Source organism: Ovis canadensis, chromosome 12 (genome assembly GCF_042477335.2).
Source record: "Ovis canadensis isolate MfBH-ARS-UI-01 breed Bighorn chromosome 12, ARS-UI_OviCan_v2, whole genome shotgun sequence".
Taxonomy (NCBI): domain Eukaryota; kingdom Metazoa; phylum Chordata; class Mammalia; order Artiodactyla; family Bovidae; genus Ovis; species Ovis canadensis.
In genome coordinates this window covers 47,877,520-47,901,785 of record NC_091256.1, presented here as the reverse complement: position 1 = coordinate 47,901,785, position 24,266 = coordinate 47,877,520, and the positions used below count along the sequence as shown (strand labels likewise).

The 24,266-nt window shown below is 40.8% G+C and overlaps 1 protein-coding gene across 6 annotated transcripts in view; it reads left to right on the top strand.

Moving 5' to 3' along the window:
• Positions 1–24,266, top strand: part of SELL (selectin L) — a 53,582-nt gene that overhangs the window by 6,000 nt on the left and 23,316 nt on the right. For 5 of the 6 annotated variants that reach the window (XR_011247680.1, XR_011247682.1, XR_011247681.1 and 2 more), the window contains exons 5-8: positions 4,552–4,737; positions 6,207–6,392; positions 8,443–8,571; positions 13,010–13,028. Coding sequence is in view for 3 of the 6 variants with exons in the window: in XM_069545606.1 (XP_069401707.1) it covers positions 4,552–4,737; positions 6,207–6,392; positions 8,443–8,571; positions 13,010–13,028 (520 nt within the window). In the remaining 3 variants the exon portion in view is untranslated. Of the gene's footprint in view, positions 1–4,551; positions 4,738–6,206; positions 6,393–8,442; positions 8,572–13,009; positions 13,029–18,467; positions 19,573–24,266 lie in introns of those variants that run through there. The other variant, XM_069545607.1, reaches the window with a different exon arrangement.

Here is a 24,266-nt window from a genome sequence, read left to right as displayed (position 1 = left end):
TTTTGAACGTTGTATTCTTTTTTTTTTTTCTGTCTTGGTTTCCATCATACAACTCTTCCCTGGTTTTCTTTCTACCTATGATTGTTTCTCCTTGGGTTTCCTCATGGGCACTTACTCAAGCCCGTATATTTATTGTTATTTCTTATCTTCCATCTTTCATCCATTGCTCTTCTCGCTTTACATGTCCCCTTTGGTCAAACCTAGAAACTTCTGTGGATGCACACATCTATGTGGGCTTTGGACAGACAAATCTGTTTCCAGCCCTGAACTCCAAATATGCTAAGCATAATCTTTGGGGTGCCCCAAATATTGAAAAATCAATTTTCTCCAGCCAGCTTTCCTTTTTGTATTCCTTATCTCAGTGTGTGGTACCACCATTTATATGGGTACCCTGGTATAAAACTCTCTCACCTCCTCCTACATTTTTGCAAAGTAACACACTACTCATTTTTATAATTTAATGTTTCTCCAACTTGTCTTCTACTTGTTAACTCTACACTATTGCCTTCATTATCTTCCTCCTAGATTATTGCAATAATTTCTGAGCTGAGTTCTACATCTTTAAATTAGCTCACCTCAAATATATTATTCATACTATAGGCAGTCTGATCAACTTAAAAAATCAAGTAAACATCACACATATGTGGCCATCCACCATTTAATTTCTACCTATCATTTGTCCCATAGGATGAAATCTGAACTCTGAACTCAAGGCATAGAATAATGCTTGATCTACAGTAGATACTCATTAAATTGATGAAAAGATAGGGGCATTTTGCCTTAGCACCTGTCTTTCTATCTAATCTCATCTCACATCATCCCTCCTCTTTCCTTCTAGTATTAACATCAAAATCCTTGTAGTCTTCCACACTTACCATATTGCTTTGTAGCTCATTGACTTGCTCATGGCTTCCTCATTTTGCACATGGATAAAATACATATTCAACTGGAAGATAACAGTTCAGGGGCCATTTCTATCTGGAAGTTTTCTTTGGATGCCAAGACAGGTTAAGCATCCCTATTCTGTGTTCCAATAGCTCCACATATTTGTTTCTTATTTATCTGGCATTTGTTGAAATCATCCATTTAGTTGTCTGCATGCCTCAGCAGACTGACAGCAACTTGGGATCAGTCAGTATTTTATTTATCACTGTATCTGTAACATTGAGACTTAGGCACCTGCTTGTGGGCATGCACTGATATGGACAACATAAGTGACTTTCATTTGTACTTGTACTGTAGATGGAAAATACTAAAATTATTCTAATTTCTTGAATTCAATCTTCAATTCTTCATTTATTTCTTAAGAACAAGGTTAAAATGATAGCTCACATTTGATAAGGAATAAGACACAAGAGTTGCAATATTTGCCTAAATGATGTGGCAGGACCTAAAACATGAAGACTGAATTCCAAGTCTTAATTTAATCTATTATGCCACTGATGAGAGAAAGAAAGTAGACATACGTTCTGCAGAGGACTGTCAAAATCAGAAGAACCAAAGCTCTGGACCTGATCTAGAGATATGAAGACAGAATGCAGGCTTAGATGCTTCCTAAAGCCTATGCCCCAACCAGCAACACTGAAGAAGCTGAAGTTGAATGGTTCTATGAAGACCTACAAGACCTTTTAGAACCAACACCCAAAAAAGATGTCCTTTTCATTATAGGGGACTGGAATGCAAAAGTAGGAAGTCAAGAAACACCTGGAGTAACAGGCAAATTTGGCCCTGGAGTACGGAATGAAGCAGGGCAAAGGCTAATAGAGTTTTGCCAAGAAAATGCACTGGTCATAGCAAACACCCTCTTCCAACAACACAAGAGAAGACTCTGCACATGGACATCACCAGATGGTCAACACTGAAATCAGATTGATTATATTCTCTGCAGCCAAAGATGGAGAAGCTTTATACAGTCAGCAAAAACAAGACTGGGAGCTGACTGTGGCTCAGATCATGAACTCTTTATTGCCAAATTCAGACTTAAATTGAAGAAAGCAGGGAAAACCGCTAGACCATTCAGGTATGACCTAAATCAAATTCCTTATGATTATACAGTGGACATAAGAAATAGATTTAAGGGACCGATCTGATAGAGTGCCTGATGAACTATAGACGGAGGTTCATGACATTGTACAGGAGACAGGGATCAAGACCATCCCCATGGAAAAGAAATGCAAAAAAGCAACATGGCTGTCTGGGGAGGCCTTACAAATAGCTGTGAAAAGAAGAGAAGTGAAAAGCAAAGGAGAAAAGGAAAGATATAAGCGTCTGAATGCAGAGTTCCAAAGAATACCAAGAAGAGATAAGAAAGCCTTCTTCAGTGATCGATACAAAGAAATAGAGGAAAACGACAGAATGGGAAAGACTAGAGATCTCTTCAAGAAAATTAGAGATACCAAGGGAACATTTCATGCAAACATGGGCTCGATAAAGGACAGAAATGGTCTGGACCTAACAGAAGCAGAAGATATTAAGAAGAGGTGGCAAGAATACTCAGAAGAACTGTACAAAAAGGATCTTCACAATCAAGATAATCATGATGATGTGATCACTCACCTAGAGCCAGACATCCTGGAATGTGAAGTCAAGTGGGCTTTAGAGAGCATCACTATGAACAAAGCTAGTGGAGGTGATGGAATTCCAGTTGAGCTATTTCAAATCCTGAAAGAAGATGCTGTGAAAGTGCTGCACTCAATACTCTAGCACATTTGGAAAACTCAGCAGTGGCCACAGGACTGGAAAAGGGCAGTTTTCATTCCAATCCCAAAGAAAGACAATGCCAAAGAATGCTCAAATTACTGCACAATTGCACTCATCTCACACACTAGTAAAGTAATGTTCAAAATTCTCCAAGTCAGGCTTCGGCAATACATGAACCGTGAACTTCCAGATGTTTAAACTGGTTTTAGAAAAGACAGAGGAAGCAGAGATCAAATTGCCAATATCCGCTGGATCATCACAAAAGCAAGAGAGTTCCAGAAAAACATCTATTTTTGCTTTATTGACTATGCCAAAGCCTTTGACTATGTGGATCACAATAAACTGTGGAAAATTCTGAAAGAGATGGGAATACCAGAGCACCTGACCTGCCTCTTTGGAAACCTATATGCAGGTCAGGAAGCAACAGTTAGAACTGGACGTGAAACAACAGACTGGTTCCAAATACGAAAAGGAGTACATCAAGGCTGTATATTGTCACCCTGTTTATTTAACTTCTATGCAGAGTACATCATGAGAAATGCTGGGCTGGAAGAAGCATAAGCTGGAATTAAGACTGCCGGGAGAAATATCAATAACCTCAGATATGCAGATGCCATCACCCTTATGACAGAAATTGAAAAGGAACTAAAAAGCCTTTTGATGAATGTGAAAGAGGAGAGGGAAAAAGTTGGCTTAAAGCTCAACATTCAGAAAACGAAGATAATGGCATCTTGTCCCATTACTTCATGGGAAATAGATGGGGAAACAGTGGGAACAGTGTCAGACTTTATTTTCTTGGGCTCCAAAATCACTGCAGATGGTGATTGCAGCCATGAAATTAAAAGACGCTTGCTTACTCCTTGGAAGAAAAGCTATGGCCAACCTAGACAGCATATTAAAAAGCAGAGACATTACTTTGCCCACAAAGGTCCATCTAGTTAAGGCTATCGTTTTTCCAGTTGTCATATATGGATGCGAGTGTTGGACTCTGAAGAAAGCTGAGCGCCAAAGAATTGATGCCTTTGAACTGTGGTGTTGGAGAAGACTCTTGAGAGTCCCTTGGACTGCAAGGAGATCCACCAGTCCATCCTAAAGAGGATCAGTCCTGGGTGTTCATTGGAAGGACTGATGCTGAAGCTGAAACTCCAATACTTTGGCCACCTCATGAGAAGAGTTGACTCATCGGAAAAGACCCTGATGCTGGGAGGGATCAGGGGCAGGAGCAGAAGGGAACGAAAGAGGATGAGATAGCTGGATGGCTTCACCGACTTGATGGACATGAGTTCGGGCAAACTCCAGGAGTTGGTGATGGACAGGAAGGCCTGGCATGCTGCGATTCATGGGGTTGCAAAGAGTCAGACACAACTGAGCGACTGAACTGAATTGAACTGAACTGAAAGCTTTTATCTTCTCCCCTTGTAAAGAAGACAGTTATGGATACCCAGTCTTTCTGTGAACCTCCTACTTCCAACACTCTGGCATACTTAGGGTCTCTAATATGGCAGCTGTTTCCAAACTGAGCTGGTCATTCCCACTTAAACCTGTCTACATTTGAAAGTTCTCTGTCCAGGTAATGCCAAAGATAATAAGATTGTGTGCATGCAGATTAGCTAATATTTCATTGAAAGCTTCCTATGAACCAGACTTTAAATCCTTGACTTGCATTAAATTATTTAATTCCCAAACTCTGAGAAGTCAATACATTTATCATTATCCCTCTTTTATAGATAAAGAACCTAAAGCTGGAAGGATTAAATCACCTTGCTTAAAGATACTTGTTTATTAAGTATCATAGCTAAGATTCAACCGGCTCATCAGGTCCTCTTAACTCTGTTTCTTTTCTCATTGAAGTGACTCAGTGTGTGCCTTTGGAGGCCCCAAAGCTGAGTACCATGACCTGTACTCACCCTTTGGGAAACTTCAGCTTCATGTCGCAGTGTGCCTTCAACTGCTCTAAGGGAACAGACATAATTGGGATTGAAGAAACCACTTGCGGACCATTTGGAAACTGGTCATCTCCAGAACCAACCTGTCAAGGTGAGCCTATGTTCATACCAGAGGCTTTATCATGGCAATCCTGGATTTATAAACTAAGAAAATGTGGCGGAGCCTTACTAAGAATTCTATGTCCTCTTTTGAAACATAATTTAACCTAACTTAGATTTTACCGTGATACTTTTCAAAGGGGTTATTTTTTTCTAATTTAAAAGAAAAACCACAAACAAAAAATAACAATCAATTATCTCTGAGACTATGTCACTATATATGTGCGTATATATATATATATATATATATATATATATATATATATACACACACACTGTTCAGCAGAACAGTGTGGTTATACTGTATTTTTTATCTTACTTTTATTTTTCTCATTGCTATGGAATAATCAGTCTTGCTGAACTGCTGTTGAATTTTGATTGTTCTCCCTTTCAATAACCCCTTATTCTGGGGTGGTGGGGTTAGAGGTCTTTATTGATTGTTTTATTTGGTTTATTCTTAGAATCATGTTTTACCTTTCCTCCTCCATGTATTCTCAGGAGAATAGCAAATTCTGTGAAAAACAAACATACAATCTCTTGATTTTTTTTTTTTTCATTTGAAACGTGGTGGTTTTTTTTTTTTTTTTCTTTCTTATTTACTGTCAAGGTCATCTCTTTAGGGGAAAAAAACTGGTGGTATCTAAACTTGTGAAGTTTTGATTACATATTCAACCTTTATGCTTTTGACTCACTAGTTTAAGTGGTTTAATTCTAGAAAAAAACAATTCAATCATATTTGAAATCATAGAACTAATTGACCAACTTGCTAAATTTTAAAAAATTTGAGGGACTTGCTTCAGAGAATGGCGGTGTTTTTCAAAACTTCTTGGACTGATGTTAGAACAGGTAAAGTGAAAGTGAAAGTGAAGTCGCTCAGTCGTGTCTGACTCTTTGCGACCCGGTGTACTGTAACCTACCAGGCCCCTCCATCTATGGGATTCTCCAGGCAAGAATACTGGAGTGGGTTGCTATTTTCTTCTCCAGGGGATCTTCCCAACCCAGGGATTGAACCCAGGTCTCCCGCATTGCAGGCAGACACTTTAACCTCTGAGCCACCAGGGAAGCCCAAAGGCAAGAAATTCTGTCTTTGTTGACAATGCACCATAAGAGCTCTTGAGGCCAAGGCCACATAGCATGGTGCTTCCAGAAGAGCTAGAGAGTTACCAGGGCTGGGGAAGCAACATGGAACAGCCAGCTCTCCCCACCTCTCCCCAACCCCACTGCTCCCCTCCCACCATGGGCTTTCTGGGTTCTCCTCATTCTACCTCTGACTCACCACTCTCCATCATTCTCAAGACAAGAAAGCCTGGAAGCACCATCAGAAGTAATTTCTAGAAATTAGAAATGTCTAGATTCATGTCAATGGTTCCCCAGTTAAGTTAGGCAGTTTGGCTAAAAGCTGTTCCTCACAGAAGGTCTCTGCTCAGAAATACTGATTTTTTTTTTTCTTCTTCATTGAAGTGATTCAATGTGAGCCTCTAACAGAACCTGATTTGGGAACCATGGACTGTAATCACCCCCTTGTCGACTTTGGCTTTTCCTCCACGTGCACCTTCAGTTGTTCAGAAGAAGCTGAGTTAATTGGGGAGAAAAAAACTATCTGTGGATTGTCCGGAAATTGGTCCAGCCCTAGTCCAAAATGTCAAAGTGAGTAAGTTTGGCCCAATATGTTCAAGACTTAAAGAGGTATTTGATGAATAAGCACATGGTGGGAAAAAGTATTAAACTTTGAAGTTTTGTTGCTAAGACATATGTAGCTTAAAAAAAGATTCATACACATTGATTTACCATAAAATCTTTGGCTGCTCTTTCCTCTTCCTTCAATGACAGTGATTGCTTTTTTTACTTTTCAGCCAGTTCTCAACTCCTCCTCCCTTAACATCTAAACTCACTGTTTCTACTGACTTATTTCTTACACATTTTTCTATTCCAGTACAATCTTACTTCTCTGTTCAGTTCAGTTCAGTCGCTCAGTCGTGTCCGACTCTGCGACCCCATGAATCGCAGCATGCCAGGCCTCCCTGTCCATCGCCAACTCCAGGAGTTCACTCAGACTCACGTCCATCGAGTAGGTGATGCCATCCAGCCATCTCATCCTCTGTCGTCCCCTTCTCCTCCTGCCCCCAATCCCTCCCAGCATCAGAGTCTTTTCCAATGAGTCAACTCTTCGCATGAGGTGGCTAGTCTACTAAAATATCTCCACAAAAGTCACCAGTGACCACCTAATTCCCAAAGTAAGGGATACTTCTCAATTATCACAAAGTTGATTCCTCCCAAATCTGTCTGTGCATAAGAACTGTGTCTTTCTCATCTCTGTATACCTTCCACCTGACACAGCACCAGGCAATAGGTGCTATATTAATCCATGTTCAATTAGCATTTGACAGAACACTTACCCATGTCTGCCCCAAGACTACACCAATGAAAGAACGCTTTATTTTTGTCTTTTTTAAAGGCTCTATTTCTATTAGAGTATAAATGTTTTACAATGTTGTGTTAGTTTCTGCTATCCAACAACGTGAATCAGCTCTAAGTATACACATCTCCCCTCCCTCTCAGCCTCCCTTGAGCCACCCCATCCCACCCCTCTGGGTCACCATGGAGCACCGAGCTGAGCTCCATGTGCTATGCAGCAGCTTCCCACTAGCTAGCTATTTACACATGGTAGTGTGAATACGCCAGTGCTACTCTCCCAATTCATCCCATGGCAGCAGTCCTTAAGTGGTAGGATCTGTAGAAGCTCACAGAGAAGCTGATCTCTCTGGTCTAGGGCCAGGAAGTGGGGTAGGGAGTTGGGGAGGTGGCATGAGGTCTTTGGAGGAGGACTGTACATCAGACTTATGGGGCATTTCCTTTAAAGGCTGGGCTAGTGTCTGCCTCCTTAACCTCCTACAGTCCATAGATGCAACCCTCTGGGAATTGCACCTCTTTTCCATTATACATTTGGGTGCGGGGATGAAAACACCTTGAAAGGGTTCATCAAAGTGATGTGAAGAATAAGGGACAGTCAGACCCTGTGCCAATATGCAAAAGTAAGTTTCTTCAACTGATGGTATCAGAAGATAAATTTTTTCGTATCAGTGTTTTTTCAATAAAGGTCCCCACATAAACTTAGTTCACCCTTATGAGAGGATATATAAATGTATCCTTTTATTGATTTGTGAAAGAAGTAGAGGGAAATGGTAGGAGTACAGCATTTGGAAGACAAATTAGTGCAAGTCCTCGGCGTGTAATTGTATGTGCCTGCATTTGCATAGCTGCTTCAAAGCCTTAATACTTTGCTTTGGTTGAAAAGTTACCTGGTTCAGATCACTGGCTTTTATTTTTTCTGTAGTTGTACTAGACTTTTTTGTTCTTCTCTGTGTTTGAGTCCTAGGCAGTGATCAAGATCATAGAGCTGAGTACAGTGATGACCACTTTTTACCAAAATATTTAGGTGCATCTCCCAGGAATTCCATGACTCACAAATCTGAGGATTGAGATTCTGTAGGCATTGAGCCAGAAAAGCTAGTTTAGTCGTTGCTTCTGCCGTACACTCATCACGGGTTTTCCCAGGCCAGTTTCCTCATCTGTCTAATAGTGTCAAATGGACAATTATTAGAAGATGTAAGGAGGAAGAAAGTTTAATGTTTTGAAAAGACACTAAGGAAATAAGGCTTGTGGGCTCATCTAAATGCGTTACTGATTTCTCTTTCAGAAGTAAACAGGACTATCTCAATAAACGAAGAGAGTGATTATAACCCCCTCTTCATCCCGGTGGCAGTCATGGTGACCGCATTCTTTGGGTTGGCATTTATCATTTGGCTGGCAAGGAGATTAAAAAAAAGTACGTGAGTTTACCTTCATGTAAAAATGGTACAACTTTCAAGTGGAAGAAAATGTGCAAAGCCACAGAAAATTAAGTATGAGAGCTTTGACTAAAGCAGAATACCAAATTCTGGGTTCTATAAACATCAGTCCCTAGAGATGCATGAAGCAGCCCAGTACACACTCTGATTACAATAAGTTGACTAATTTTTTCTTTTCATCTGACAAGTCTTTTTAAAATGCCTACTATCTTCAAGTACCTGTTACTACCTGACCATCTTGCTAGGGTATTAACAGACAAATGAGAAATTGTAATGGTTTGCTATTATTTAATTCTTAAAAAAAGAATGTGTGATCTGGTCCTATAAGAGCCCACATGCTTTTGATTTCAGTGCAATTCTACTAGGAAGTGAATTTAATGTCCCACAGGGTTTCCCTGGTGGTGCAGTGGTAAAGAATCCACCTGCCAATGTTAAAAAAGGAGCAGATGCAGGTTTGATCCCTAGATTGGGAAGATACCCTGAAGTAGGCAGTGGAAACCCACTCCAGTATTCTTGCCTGGAGAATCTCATGGACAGAGGAGCCCAGTGGGCTACAGTGCATGTGGCTGCAAAGAATTGGACACGACTGAGCATGCAGGCAATGTTTTCAAAGCACTGCTCTCAAATACCCAACTTTGTCAAGAGTCAGACACTTGTCTGACTCCTAATGTGTGGGAGCTGTTGCATTGTCCCTTAGGGAAATCCCCACATTTTCTTCCCTGTGTCTATTCACCAAAGTCACAGGTTTAACCAAATGCACCCCATACTTATGCTTCCCCTCCACTCTGGACTGGAAAAGAAAAGATAATAAGGAGGACTGCCTCAAGAAGTTAGTGTCTGCTGCTTAGCATAGTAGGCAAAACACCATCAGTGAAGAACAGAAGCATCATTCTCTTCACTGCCCTTCTGAGTGTGTCCAAACCCTCAAGTGGAACCAACCTGCTGGTTATAGGCCCATAATCAGGCAAGTCTTGGGTATGTGCTCCCACATTTGGCCAAAGTAATCAGGCAGAAACATTCAAGATAATGACGAGTATAGACATTAGGCAGATTTAAAGATAACCCTGCTTCAACTTTAGGGGCCATCAATGACCTCAAAACAATGGCTAAACAACTTCTCTGTGTTACCTCTATGGGGTCAATTGAGTACCATTTAATTTCACTTCCATCAAATTAATTAGTATATATTATATTCCATGAGTATAGTATGTAAAGACTGCTATACCACCCATTCTCACTGGCAAATGCCGGAATATTATCTGCCAATCCCTAATGGTCCTCTGGTATGATCTGATCTTTCATTCCAAACTGAAGACCAAGGGTGCTTGCATGCTAAGTTGCTTCAGTCGTGTCTGACTCCTTGTGACCCCATGGACTGTAGCCCGCCAGGCTCCTCTGTCCATTGGATTCTCCAGGCAAGAATACTGGAGTGGGTTGTCATGCCCTTATCCAACTCAGGGATTAAACCTGCATTGCCTGCATCTCCTGCATTGACAGGTGGGTTCTTTACCACCAGCACCACCTGGGAAGCCCAGACCAAGGGTACTAGATCAGTTTTGTAACCAACCCAGAAACACAATGGAAGGGGGTGCTCCTGGTGTACAAGAACTTCATTAACTGTAAAGTGAAGAGTCTTGAGCAGTTAAAGGGTCTCTGCTCCTGCTTTTGCAACTTCAGTTGAGACTGGATCCCACAATCTCATAGTACTATGCTATTTACTTAAATATTGCACTAAGGCAAGAGAAGAATGAGATTTTTCTCCTACTGTTGATTATCCTTTCCCTTAAGACTGAAAGCCTGTCTCACAATCATCCTTTCTTTCCTCCTTCTTTGGGTGACATTGGCAGAAGTGAGGTGGTAGAGAATAGATGGGGTAGTTAAGCTCTGCCCTCTGGGATAAGAGGGCTATTATTTAAATAACCACTAAGGATAGTGGGGCTGGAAGTTTCCTTAGTAAGGAGATATTCTCAAATGGCTAAATATTTCAATAAGTGCTAGTGGAATAAAAAAAAAACCAGAATTGAAGTGCGTATTTAGTAGTGGGGTGCAGGAGGCAGGTTCTACCTAAGGCTGTGTTCTAACCAGATGAGAAAAGCAGTGGGGTTGTTTTTAATTATTCTTTTTTTTTACCTTGGAGTCATTTCTGTACAAGATCTCAAACTGATACCTTGAAAACTTCGTGCCCCCACTGTGGGAATCAGTGTGGGGCAAACAGGAAATAGATAACGGGCAGTTAGGGTAGTTACAGTTATGCCAACAAAAAGCACTAGCGAACAGAAGCCCTGAGAGATCACTGACTTTGTAGGGAAGTCAGGGCATCTTTAGTCTCACACTCAGTCGTCCTCATTGGTGAAATGCCTTCTGATATTGCTAACTCTCAAGTGACTTTATTTTCTAAAAAAGTTTAGCTGTTAGTTCTTGGAAAAAGAAATGTTTTTCCTGTAGAGACAATGACTATAAATGATGGATAGATTCCCGGGTTAAGCCCCTAGAGCTTTTCTAATACAATAGAGCTTATGCCTGTATAAGAAGAAAGATCAAAGCCAATAAATCTGCCTGCATCCAGTATTCATCAATCTGAGAACTGTATATAGGCTTTCGGGGTTCTGAAAGCTGGAAAAAAGGGACAAGTGAATATTTTGAGCAGAGTAGCTAATAAAATGACCAGAGTCTTGACCCCCATCCTATCCTCAGATAGATCTTCTGAACCTGTACTTTGGCCCCTGCCTGAGTTTTCTTAATATCCAGACTTCAGCTCCTTTATTTTTTTCCTAAGAAAGGAGTAAGGGTGGGCTCCAGAAACATGCTTCCGTGTGTATGGACTTGTCTAGAAATATATATACATATATATATATATATATTTCTCCTAACATCATCATTTTCTGATTAGTCAGCATCACTGGCCTTATTCAGTAAATGAGGAAACTGAGGCAGTGCTGTTTTTGACCATATCTCTAAAATTTCATATCACCAGGGGCTAGGGTCAGAGATCAGACTTCCATCAAAATATGCCCCTTAAAATAACTGGTCTTCAGATTAATGAGGCTCTATTTTTCTCCTCCTCCCCTCTGCCTCCCCCCTGAGAAGAATTTTCCACCTGAACCAACACACAGGTTGAGAACTGGGCACAAAACTGAACAGATGCCCCTTAGTTCCCTTTTTCTTGAAAAAGAAACTCTCTCAATAGGAACAGCTTGTTGCTCATGTATTGCTATGTGTTTCATTGTTCCTGAGAGAAAAATATATTTGTATGAAAATGAGCAGAATCTGAAATTCACTCAGATTTATTTCTCCCTGCTCAAATGCTTTTGGCTCATGTCACTGGCCTGCTAAATTTTGGAAGAAGTACTTAAAATAGCAATTTCTAACATTTTAAAAGTTTGAAACAAGAATTGAGCACTGTCTATGCTCTAGGCCCTGGCTTAAATAATCTGAGCATATTTTACCAACTCAGTGAGGAAAACAATTATCAGCCTCTTTCACAGATGAAGAAATGGTAGCTTAGAGAGAGAAAGTAGTTATTCAAAGACACACTTAAGTTGGCAAAAAGGGACCTGGACCCAGATTTCATCATCTAGTGCTCCAGCTTAACAGTCACAGAAATACATTGGCTCCTAGTGATATTTTTCCTCCTCAAAAAGCATTTTTTGCTTTTGTTTCCTCTGAAGCCTAACCCTGCAGTTTCATTCACTTGTTAATACTCTGCTTTTTTCAAAAAGAATGTAAGATAGTTTCTCAAACGCATTCAACACAGCAAATTAAAATTAGTTTAAAAATAAGAAAAAGAAGGTCAAGGTTTAGAATACCACAAATAAGTCAAAGCCAGGGACAAAGAGGCTTCAGATACGCCTGTTTTCCTGCACCCAGCCAAAGGACACATAAGCAGTAATGCTATTCAGTATGTTTGTAAGATAAGAACACAATGGTTACACAGATGAGGCGTGTAGTTCCAACTACTGAGACCTGAGTGAAATTTCTCTTGCATATTCTCACAGAGAAGATGACATGAGGTGTAATGATACATATTCTTACAGTATTTGCAGCTGAGTCTCTTAGGGAAGACTCTGTAGGTAGGATGAGATGGCAGATCAGAATGGGTAAACACAAGAATGGATACATGGGGCCTTGATCATCAGACAGTTCAGACTAGCCTTCTGTCTTTATGAGCGGCATCAAGGATGAAATGGTGCTCTAAGAAGCATCTGCATTAATGGGTCTGTTCCGAATGAGTATCTTACAAAGCTCAAATGAGAACATTAAGCCAGGACCTCAAATCCCCTTAGACACCGATGAGGTCCACCTGACATAAGACTCTTCAAAAAATTGTTTTGAGATAGGGAATCTCCCTTCTCTTCTAAGTATAAAATAGAGAAATTGCCTATTTCTGCTGATACCATTTTTCTCTTCTATTTTTAGGTAAAAAGTCTCGGAGAAGGTAAGTTTGATCAGAAAGAAGTTTCTACATCTGTTGATCTGTTCTCTACCTCTGTGAGATACTTCCTGTTATAGCTAGAGACATTAACTCCTTAGTAGTTATTTACATGGGTTTCACAGGTGGCTCAGTGATAATGAATCCTCTTGCCAATGTGAGAGACGTAGACACAGGAGACGTGGGTTTGGTCCCTGGGTTGGGAAGAGCCCCCGGAGGAGGAAATGGCAACCCACTCTAGTGTTCTTGTCTGGAGACTAACATAGAGGAGCCTGATGGACTGCAGTCTATGGCTTTGCAAAGAGTCAGACATGACTGAGCAACTGAGCATGCAAGCCCACAGTTATTTACATGGGATCTCATCCAAATAAAGTTTCCAGACAAAGTAATAAATCTAATAACCTTCCTTAATAGCTGTCAGGTTTTTCAGTGCTAGTGGAGCTGAATGAATGAACAAGTACCACCCTATTAAGAAGGGACAGTTTATGTAAAGACAGCTTTTTCTGATTGCTTCAGAATTTTCTTTGTGGATTGGAAGCATTATGGTTTTTTTCTTCTTATCCTGACTGAACATGAGGGCAATGCTAAATATAGTATTCAGTGAACAATCAAGTCAACAAGGATTTATTTATTGAAAAACTAATGAATCCCAGGTTCTAAGAAAATGGTATAATTCCAGATCTGAGCCTGCAGCACCTAGTACAAGAGGGTAAAAGACCTCTGATAAGCACTGACCTTCAGAAATGTGGGAAAGGTGGGGAGCATTAATTCTACCTACAGCTTCCCCCAAAGAAGGGGAAGTTGTTTGATTTGGTCTTGAATCTCATATTTCTTCAATTGCAAAAACACATTCATATGAAAATACAAGGCCCCACCTGGCAGAAATGAAGACAACAAGACATTTCTCAGTTTCAGGGTTTGGTGAGTTGCTTTGAAATTTTAGGAAGGAAAGTATATGTCAAACGAACAACAGAGATGAGATTTTGGTGACAGACTAGGTGCCCAGCCAGACAACTGGGCTCCTTTTCAAATGCTGGAGGAAATGAAGCAAGATGGTCCCTGAGGAGGCTGGTTTCTTGTTCAGGCAACCATCCTACCAACCACAGATTGTTATTGAGAAGTTCTTAATAGTTTACTGAGCTGTAGCTTAGGGTACAAAAGAAAACCTGGGGAGACAGAGGGCAACAGAGGCTATTATAAAGTAATTTATAAGCCATACACAGGAGTATGGACTTGAGGTCATTGAGTTATTACTAACAGGGGTTGAAGCAGGTGAATGTCATGCTGAAATTTGCATCTTGGGAGGATCACTATCCATAAAGTTTGTAAACATGAGTTGAGTGAGTCTGAGGGCAAAGAACTGTTTTGGAGGCATTTGAAGTTATTAGGTTAAAGCCAATGATGCCTGTCTAGGGCAATAGCAATGAGGATGAGTTTGTGAGATAACTGGTGGTAGAATCAACTGACTGTGATTATTAATTGACTAAGAGAGAGAGAGAAGACTCAAATAAGTTGCCATGGTTCTGATCTGGGATCTGGTGGATGGTTACCATCTCTGTTTTATTATTTACTGAGATGGGAACACAAAAGAATGAGAAGTTTTGGAGGTGATGATCACAAGTTCAGTTTTGTACCTGTTAAGGTTTAGGTGTCTGTGGTTCAACCACAGTTTGTTGGTTCTATCTGCCTGTTTCTTCTGCCTCAAAGGGGCAACCTTGGGGCAGAAGAAATGGATCTGGAGGTCCTCACATTACAGGAGGTAACCATATCTTAGGAACACATACAGTCACCAAGGGAGTCTATACAGTGTGAGAATGGAAGAGGATGTGGGAGAGAGGATAGGAGCCAGAGGAAGGTCAATATCAACACGTCAGCTAAGGTAAAGGAGAACAGGGAGAGGCTGCCAGAAAGGTAGAAGAAAATGAGGAGAGTATGGGGTCATGATCCTAAGGAAAGCTGCTGCTGCTGCTAAGTCACTTCAGTCGTGTCCGACTCTGTGTGACCCCATAGACGGCAGCCCACCAGGCTCCCCCATCCCTGGGATTCTCAAGGCAAGAACACTGGAGTGGGTTGCCATTTCCTTCTCAAATGCGTGAAAGTGAAGAGTGAAAGTGAAGTCGCTCAGTCGTGTCCGACTCTTAGCGACCCCATGGACTGCAGCCTACCAGGCTTCTCTGTCCATGGGATTTTCCAGGCAAGAGTACTGGAGTGGGGTGCCATTGCCTTCTCCACCTAAGGAAAGTGGGAAATGAAGATGATTTCAAATACTGCAAGGAGAACCAGTAAGTTTCTACTAGATATAATAAGGGTATCAGTGGGGAAATTGTTTTCAGTGTTGAGCTCATGACGCAAGTCCTATAGCCAGGGGTTGAGGAATCAGTGGGGATGAAAATGTAGAGGCAGAATATATACATCATCTCTTTTATAAAACTTGGCTGGAAGGAGATGAGACGAGAGAGTCAGGAGGGGTAACAGGATGGGGACATAGGGCCCATGAAGTTTCTTTTATTGCCCTCCCTGTCTCTTGTTAGATAATGTAGATGGGAGTCCTTGACCCTTCTCTAGGCTGACCTCCCTGTCTCTGTGGGCAGGAAATCCACAAGATACAAAGATTTTTTTCATGCTCATACCCACTGAGTGAAAGTCTTTTCTGGCCACAGGAACCACCTGTGTTTTAATTGCCACTAGATGGAAGCAGATCAATTTTTCAGATGTCTTTGAGGGGCAGAAAGAGATGTTGGCAGGAAGAGTATTAGCATTAAGTGAAGTTCCATATTAAGCTAATTGCCTTATTAAGTGCTTCACAGGTTTTTACAAGGAACCAATCAATAGCTGTTTATTAAAACACCTTTGTGTTGGGGAAATACTAGGCTTGACTGAGATACCAAAAGTAAATCCTTGTGCATGACCTCAGGGAGTTTATTATCTAGTTGAAAAGCTAAGGAGTGACAGCTCAGTCACGTCTGACTTTGTGACCCCATGAACTGTAGCCTGCCAGGTTCCTCTGTCCATTGAACTCTCCAGGCAAAAATACTGGAGTGGGTTGAGAAAATTAACAAATGTAGGAAAACAAATTCAGAAGAATGAAGGCAGAATATGGTAATGGTCAATTAATTCTGTATTGAAGACAAGACTTCTTCAATACAGAAGTATGGTGATCGCAGAAAACCTTATAGAGAAGCTGGAACCTGGGTTAGTTTTTGAAGGATAGATAGGATTTAGGGGTATGGACAGAAAGCAGGGAAGACAGTCTGGAGAGAAAATGATGTAGATGGCATGGTCCTGGGACTCTGAAAGCACATTCAGGGGCCATGAGTAGAGCTACCTGGAGCCCACAGTGTGGGCTGTGAATAGGAGCTGTGAACAGAAGTTGGAAGGAAAGGTTTGCTCCATCAACACAGGTCTTGAATGCTTTACCAGACATTCTATAAGGACCTAGCAGAGAAGAATTATTTGCCCAGATGCCTTGGGATGTTACAAATTTATTGGCCAAAATGACCACACAATCATAGAATTTTAGTTATGGAAAGGATTTTGATGTTCATACTCTCTTGATAATTGAGCTAATTAACTTTCTTTTTCATTTATTTCTGCTCTGATCTTTATGATTTCTGTCCGTCTACTAACTTTGCAGTTTGTTCTTCTTTATCCAGTTGTTTTAGGTGTTAAGTCAGGTTGTCTATTTGATGGGGTTTTTTTTTGTTTGTTTGTTTCTTGAGGTAGGGTTGTATTGCTATAAACTTCCCCCTTAGAACTGCTTTTGCTGCATTCCATAGGCTTTGGGTCATCACGTTTTCATTGTCATTTGTTTCTAGGAATTTTTTTATTTCCCTTTTTATTAAATATCTTTCTTACAGTGCCTGAATTAGTGACAGAGTTAGTTACAATAATAACAGACATTTATCAACCATTAATTCCATGCTGTGCATTGTTCTGAGTGTCTTACATCATTAAAGGTTGCCTACAAGCCTGTGAATGTAGGTACTATTAATATTTCCATTTTAAAGTGGTGGGCCAATGAACTTAACTACCTGAGGTCACTGAATAAATGGCAGAGCTGAGATTTGCACCCATCTAGATCTAAAGACCATGATCTAGGTAACCCATCATGATCCGAAGATCTTAACATCCATGCTTCTAGAACTCAGGTCTCTTGACACCCAGGTTGGAGTTGTATTGGGTTGGCCAAAAAAGTTCATCTGAGTTTTTCCATAAGGTCTTACGGAAAAACCTAAGCGAACTTTTTGACCAACACAATAAGTCCCAGATACCCTCCTCCCCCCAGTGTTGTAAGTTTTTTGCACTGAAACCATTTTGTGATGACACTGAGGAAGGGTGGGGTGGCAGAGGTAGGATGTGTTTCTAAAACAAGCCAAAGGTAAAATGAACACTATCACACACAACACCGCCTATCAGTTTTTAAGTCCTTAAGCTAACCTGCATGGTCCTTTGTGCCGATTCCTATTAGCATTCGGTTGGTGAATGACTGACTCTTAGGGCATTTGTGGTTTCAATTCTTGCTGGGTTATTTTGACTCTTCTGCAAACTGGCTCTGTTTATCACCTCATTTGGTTTCTAGTGTCTAAATTCTGCCTGGTAAAAGCTACACCCAAGATACACAGGAAGATACGATGCCAACCTCAGAGGTGGGGGGGGGGGGGTTAGGGGTGGGGGGGGAATACGTGAAATTTTGTTTTCAGAAACATTTTTATCTCTGTAATTGGCAAGCGTGCTTGCAGCTGCTGAACTGTGGTTTACCCTGGCAGTTCATCATGAGAGCAGAGTCTCGGAATCTGGTTCTTCTTTTGAAGGGTGTTATTGAGACATACCCTATTTGGTTCTCCCTTGTTCTTTCCAAGAATAAGACAATTGTTTCACACGTACACAAGTGTCATTTTTTTTTCTCACAAAACTAATCACCTCCTCAAATCATATCCCACCAGCATCAGGCCTTCAGAATCATGATTGTACTGCCTTTCATGAGTTTCAATTCTCTCTGATTTTTCTTTCCCTTGAAATATGTCTTATTCTACGTTTCTGACTTTCCACTGTTCGAATTCTATCAAAGTGCCCTTCATATTCATTAGATCTGAAGACAAAGTCTGTACCATCGACATTTCTCTCCGTGTGGGTTCTGAGGTCTGGCTGCTTTGAGCATTACCCGAGAGCTTGTTAGACACGCAGAACCTCAGGTCCCCCCAGACCTGAACAGGGTCTGTGTTTTAGCACCATGTCTGAGTGGTAAGCACCTGACATGGTGAGAAGCCTGGCTTTGGGGTTGACTTCTCATTCCTGTGCCTCATTGAATGTCTTGCATCTTGTAACTCATCTGAAATGTGGAGTTCCTTTACTTCTGACCTTTAGTGACATTTTTCTTTACCACCAACACTTTAAGTTTTGCAGTTTTTCGGTTTCTGAGTTTATTTTCTCTGGGTTTTCATTCAGCACGGTTGATGCCTATTAAACGACCTGCTCTGAAAGAAAATTCTTCGGATATGAAAGTGTCAGTGGATCCTTCAAATCCTCTTGTGAAGTTTTGCTGGTGGCATCTTCTACATTGAAGAGGAAATGTGTCTCTCCCAGAACAGCTGAAGAGTTTTCAACACGACCAGCTTCTCCTTCTGTCCCCTCTTTGCTCCATCTCCCACCCCTCAACTTTCAGCCTGAGGCGGGGAGTTTAATAGCTCAGCCTTTCATTCTTTTTTTCCATGGACTACCAAGACCACGGGAAAAAGGATTACTATGGAATGTAAATGCACTGATTTCATTCTCTCTCTTGATTCTGGCTTCCAGCTTCAATTCCATGCTGTGCCTGATGACATATACTTTTAAATCTAGTGAAAATTTGATACATATGCAAGTATAGGCTCACTTTTGTTACAGAACACACTGTATCTCGCTAGTCCTTCCAGTGTACTGTGGGGGCAGTTCATAAAATGATGTTACCCTTGCTTTCCAGCTCAAGTGGCACTGGGGATCTGCTCCAACTAGGAAAAGCCCTATTTGCAGTGTAGCCCCAGCCTCTATAATTAGAGGCCGTCCCATTTAACTGCCTCCAGTCGCCTGCCTTCTTCAGCTATCTCTCCTCAGTTGGCTCATTTCCACATATAGCAGCTCATGAGCACCAAACAAAAGAAGAGAAGAGAAAGCCTGCACTGTTGGTTTTATTTTTTTAATTATTTTTGGATTGGGGTTTTAATGTTTCTTTTTTATTAGCCCCATCCAGATGTTTCTCTTATGACCACTCATCACTAGAATGGCAGCTGCAGGCATCTCTTTGATGTCATACAGAAGAGCTAAAGCAAGTGGAAAGAGATGTCTCAACTCATGGTTGAAATGCCCCTCCTTCCTCACCCTCAATCCTCTTATGTATCCACCTCGATTCTATCTACTCTTTCTGATTCATCTCAGGCATCCCCCACCCTTACCACTGTTTTCATAACTAATCCTTAACTAGTCCAAACTGGAAATCTCCCCTTCCTGGCCTCCTACTGCAAGATTAGTAACATGCATTTTTTTGTACTTAAATACAATTTTTTTTTAAATAAAATACTACCTAGTTTGTTATTTTTTAAATCAAATCCTAAGTGTGTTTTCTCCCCAGGGAATTTCTAACCCCCCTTTAGGCAGACACTGTGCCATGTCCCTGGAATGTCTCATTCATAACTTGATGCTTAGTAAATGTGCATCAAATAAATCAGAAAGAGAATACAGTGTACTGTCAATATCAGTTACAGCAAACTCTTTCTCCATGGCATGTTATGACCCATACAGATACTCATCTAATGTCAAGGGCTTAATTCTTATAAGAGAATAGGCCCCTGTGTAAAAACTAGTTGGAAATACTCCTTGCACCATGGCCTATACAACTTTCATACAAACTTGTACATGTTATGAGAATCATTTTTTCATAATGATTACATTTTCCTTTCTCAAAGCCACCTCAGATTCTGCATTATGTCAGGGCTGTTGCAAACAGTTCTCCACAATGTGCACCATAAATTGAGGATGTGCCATTCACATTCATGTAGCTTAGAATAAATCCTTCAAAGTTGTGCAGGGCACAGCCTGCACAGACTCACAGGGCAGTCCTGATTGCAAGAGCTTATTCAACTAAGATATCAAGATCAAAGAACACCAGTAGAGGTGGCTACTTAGGGGTACGATATATAGACTTAAAAACACAGTCCTATGTTTAAGCCCTGAGGCTACTATATGATCTTAGGAATTATGTCACATGACATTTCATGAAGATTCATAAATAAATAAAGATTCACAAAATAAATTCCTCAAAGACCTTGGGTTTAACCTCCCTAAGACTTAGTCATAAGAATGAAGTATGCCTTGCTTACCTCACAGGGTTATTGCACTGATTGAGTATGAAATTGCTTTGTGAACTGAACCTTAAGTGTAGACTTTTTTTACACCCAAATCTTGTCTTACATGCATTGAGTGGTGTAGGATTCTGGCCTTAGGCAAGGGCTTGAACACAAGCAGATCTGAGGTCTTCTCCTGAGATTAGAAACTGGAGGGGATCCTTCACTTGTGTCCCCACTCACAACCCAGTGCTCAGATTTTCCCCACAGGTCAGCTCTACTATCTGTGCCCTTGCTGGGGTGAGATGGGAGGGGATGGCTTGGAGAATCCGACCCTCTTGGTTGGGATCTGGTCTCTACCTCTATTGGGTGAACCTGTAAGTGATTAACCTCTCTGAATTTCAGATTTAGTTTGAAATAGGGATACCATCATCTTCCTCACACAGTTATGTTCCACATTAAATGAAATAACCCCTTTCTTCTATAACCCAGAATACCAGCCTTAGTGCACTGATAGAATCCAAGGGACATAGAAGGATCCATTCCTCTGGATTTGTTTGCCAGAGCTTGGAGGACCTGTGCTATATTATTTTAGTTGCCTCAAGAAATATTTTCTTAAATTAAGGTTTAATCTTATGACTTGAGCTCTGATAAATCTGTCCGCTGGATGTTACCCACCACCCCTTGGCCTCCCTCAGACTGTGCTGTGTTCTTTGTCACACGTCTGAAACAGACCTAACTCCATAATAAGTTAATGAGAAAGAGATGAGGCAAGAAAGAGGTTTTATATTGAAGTCATACTGTGGAAAATTAATAAAGTTATCCTCTAGACATCTATGTTCCTCCCCATCAAGGTTCCTATTCTCTGCAGCTGACTCAACTCTTTATTTCCCCTTTTGTGCAAAGTTCTGCAGTTACCCTTCTCTTGACTCTAGCAATTTGGTTCTTCCTTCTGTTCACACGTTGCATTCAGGAGAGAATCACCACCAAAACAACCCCTAACCCATGACAAGGGATAGGAACATTTTTAGGATAAGTAATGAGATTTTCACTTTCCTTTGGCCTTAGTCTTGTCTATCTAGTGACATTCAGTATTTCATGAGAAAGAGCTTCCCTGTGTGACTCTGAAAGGTTTCAGTGGAACTAAGGTTTACTCCTAGACAGCATATTAAAAAGCCAAAACACTACTTTGCCAACAAAGGTTTGTATGGTCAAAGCTGTGGTTTTTCCAGTTTCAGTTCCAGTTCCAGTTCAGTCTCTCAGTCGTGTCCGACTCTCTGTGACCCCAGAAATTGCAGCACGCCAGTCCTCCCTGTCCATCACCAACTCCCGGAGTTCACCCAAACTCATGTGCATCGAGTCGGTGATGCCATCCAGCCATTTCATCCTCTCTAGTCCCCTTCTCCTCCTGCCCTCAATCCAGTCAGCTCTTCGCATCAGGTGCCCAAAGTATTGGAGTTTCAGCTTCAACATCAGTCCTTCCAATGAACACCCAGGACTGATCTCCTTTAGGATGGACTGCTTGGATCTCCTTGCAGTCCAAGGGACTCTCAAGAGTCTTCTCCAACACTACAGTTCAAAAGCATCAATGCTTCAGCACTCAGCTTTCTTTATAGTCCAACTCTCACATCCATACATGACCACTGGAAAAACCATAGGCTTGCCTAGATGGACCTTAATGTCTCTGCTTTTGAATATGCTATCTAGGTTGGTCATAACTTTCCTTCCAAAGAGTAAGCGTCTTTTAATTTCATGGCTGCAATCACCATCTGCAGTGATTTTGGAGCTCCTAAAAATAAAGTCTGCCACTGTTTCCCCATCTATTTGCCATGAAGTGATGGGACTGGATGCCATGATCTTAGTTTTCTGAATGCTGGGCTTTAAACCAACTTTTTCACTCTCCTCTTTCACTTTCATCAAGAGGCTCTTTAGTTCTTCTTATGTATAGATATGAGAGTTGGATCATAAAGAAGGCTGAGGGCTGAAGAATTGATGCTTTTTGAACTGTGGTATTGGAGAAGACTCTTGAGAGTCCCTTGGACTGCAAGGAGATCCAACCAGTCAATCCCAAAGGAAATCAGTTCTGTGTGTTCACTGGAAGGACTGATGCTGAAGCTGAAGCTCCAATACTTTGGCCACCTGATATGAAGAACTGACTCATTGGAAAAGACCCTGATGCTGGGAAAGACTGAAGGCAGAAGGAGAAGGGGATGACAGAGGATGAGATGGTTGGATGGCATCACTGACTCAAAAGACATGAGTTTGAGTGAGCTCCAGGAGTTGGTGAGGGACAGGGAAGGCTGGTGTGCTGAAGTCCATGGGGTTGCAAAGACTTGGACATGGCTGAGCAGCTGAACTGAACTGATTCTCTATTGTTCTTTTTTCTATATGTTAATTTTTGCTCAAATTTATTATTTTCCTTTTTTACTTTCTTATGGCTTATTCTATTGAATATAATTTTTTCCCTCTAACTTTTAAGTGTTTAATTTTTGTCATTTTACTTTTCTAAAATAAACAATAGACTTTTGGATAGCAGCCATTCTGACTGGCGTGAAATGGTACCTCATTGTGGTTTTGATTTGCATTTCTCTGATTATGAGTGATGTTGAGCATCTTTTCATGTGTTTGTTAGCCATAGGTATGTCTGTATATCTTCTTTGGAGAAATGTCTGTTTAGTTCTTTGGCCCATTTTTTGATTTGGTCGTTTATTTTTCTGGAATTGAGCTGCAGGAGTTGCTTGTATATTTTTGAGATTACTTCATGCCAGTCAGAATGGCTGCGATCCAAAGTCTACAAACAATAAATTCTGGAGAGGGTGTGGAGAAAAGGGAACCTTCTTACACTGTTGGTGGGAATGCAAACGAATACAGGCACTATGGAGAAGAGTGTGGAGATTCCTTAAAAAACTGGAAATAGAACTGCCTTATGACCCAGCAATCCCACTGCTGGGCATACACACCAAGGAAAACAGAATTGAAAGAGACACATGTACCCCAGTGTTCACTGCAGCACTGTTTATAATAGCCAGGACATGGAAGCAACTTAGATGTCCATCAGCAGATGAATGGATAAGAAAGCTGTGGTACATATACACAATGGAGTATTACTCAGCCGTTAAAAAGAATACATTTGAATCAGTTCTAATGAGGTGGATGAAACTGGAGCCTGTTATGCAGAGTGAAGTAAGCCAGAAAGAAAAACACCAATGCAGTATACTAACACATACATATGGAATTTAGAAAGATGGTAACGATAACCCTGTATGTGAGACAGTAAAAGAGACACAGATGTATAGAACAGTCTTTTGGACTCTGTGGGAGAGGGATAGGGTGGGATGATTTGGGGGAATGCATTAGAAACATGTATAATATCATATAAGTAACAAATCGCCAGTCCAGGTTTGATACAGGATCCTTGGGGCTGGTGTACTGGGATGACCCAGAAGGATGGTACGGGGAGGGTGGTGGGAGGGGGGTTCGGGATGGGGAACACGTGTACGCCCGTGGAGGATTCATGTTGATGTGTGGCAGAACCAATACAATATTGTAAAGTAAAAATAAATAAATAAATAAAATAAAAATAAAATGCATTCAAGATTAAAAAAATAAATAAATAAAATGATAAAATTTCCTTGACATTTCTTTGGCTGTACTCAGAAATATCAACATGTAGTACCTTAAATATTATTCAATTAATAATAATTCAAAATTCTCTTTGAGATTTTTTTTACTTAAGAGTTGTTTAAATACTTTCATATTATTAAGCATACTGGGATTTTAAAAGTTTTTCTTCTTAACTTTGAAAAGGCTTTTTTCTGTATAATTCTGATTTTTCAAAACTTATTAACACTTGCTTTATATTCTGTGATCTATTTCTATACATGTTCCATGTGTAATAGAATTGATTAATTGTTGTATTCTATATGCG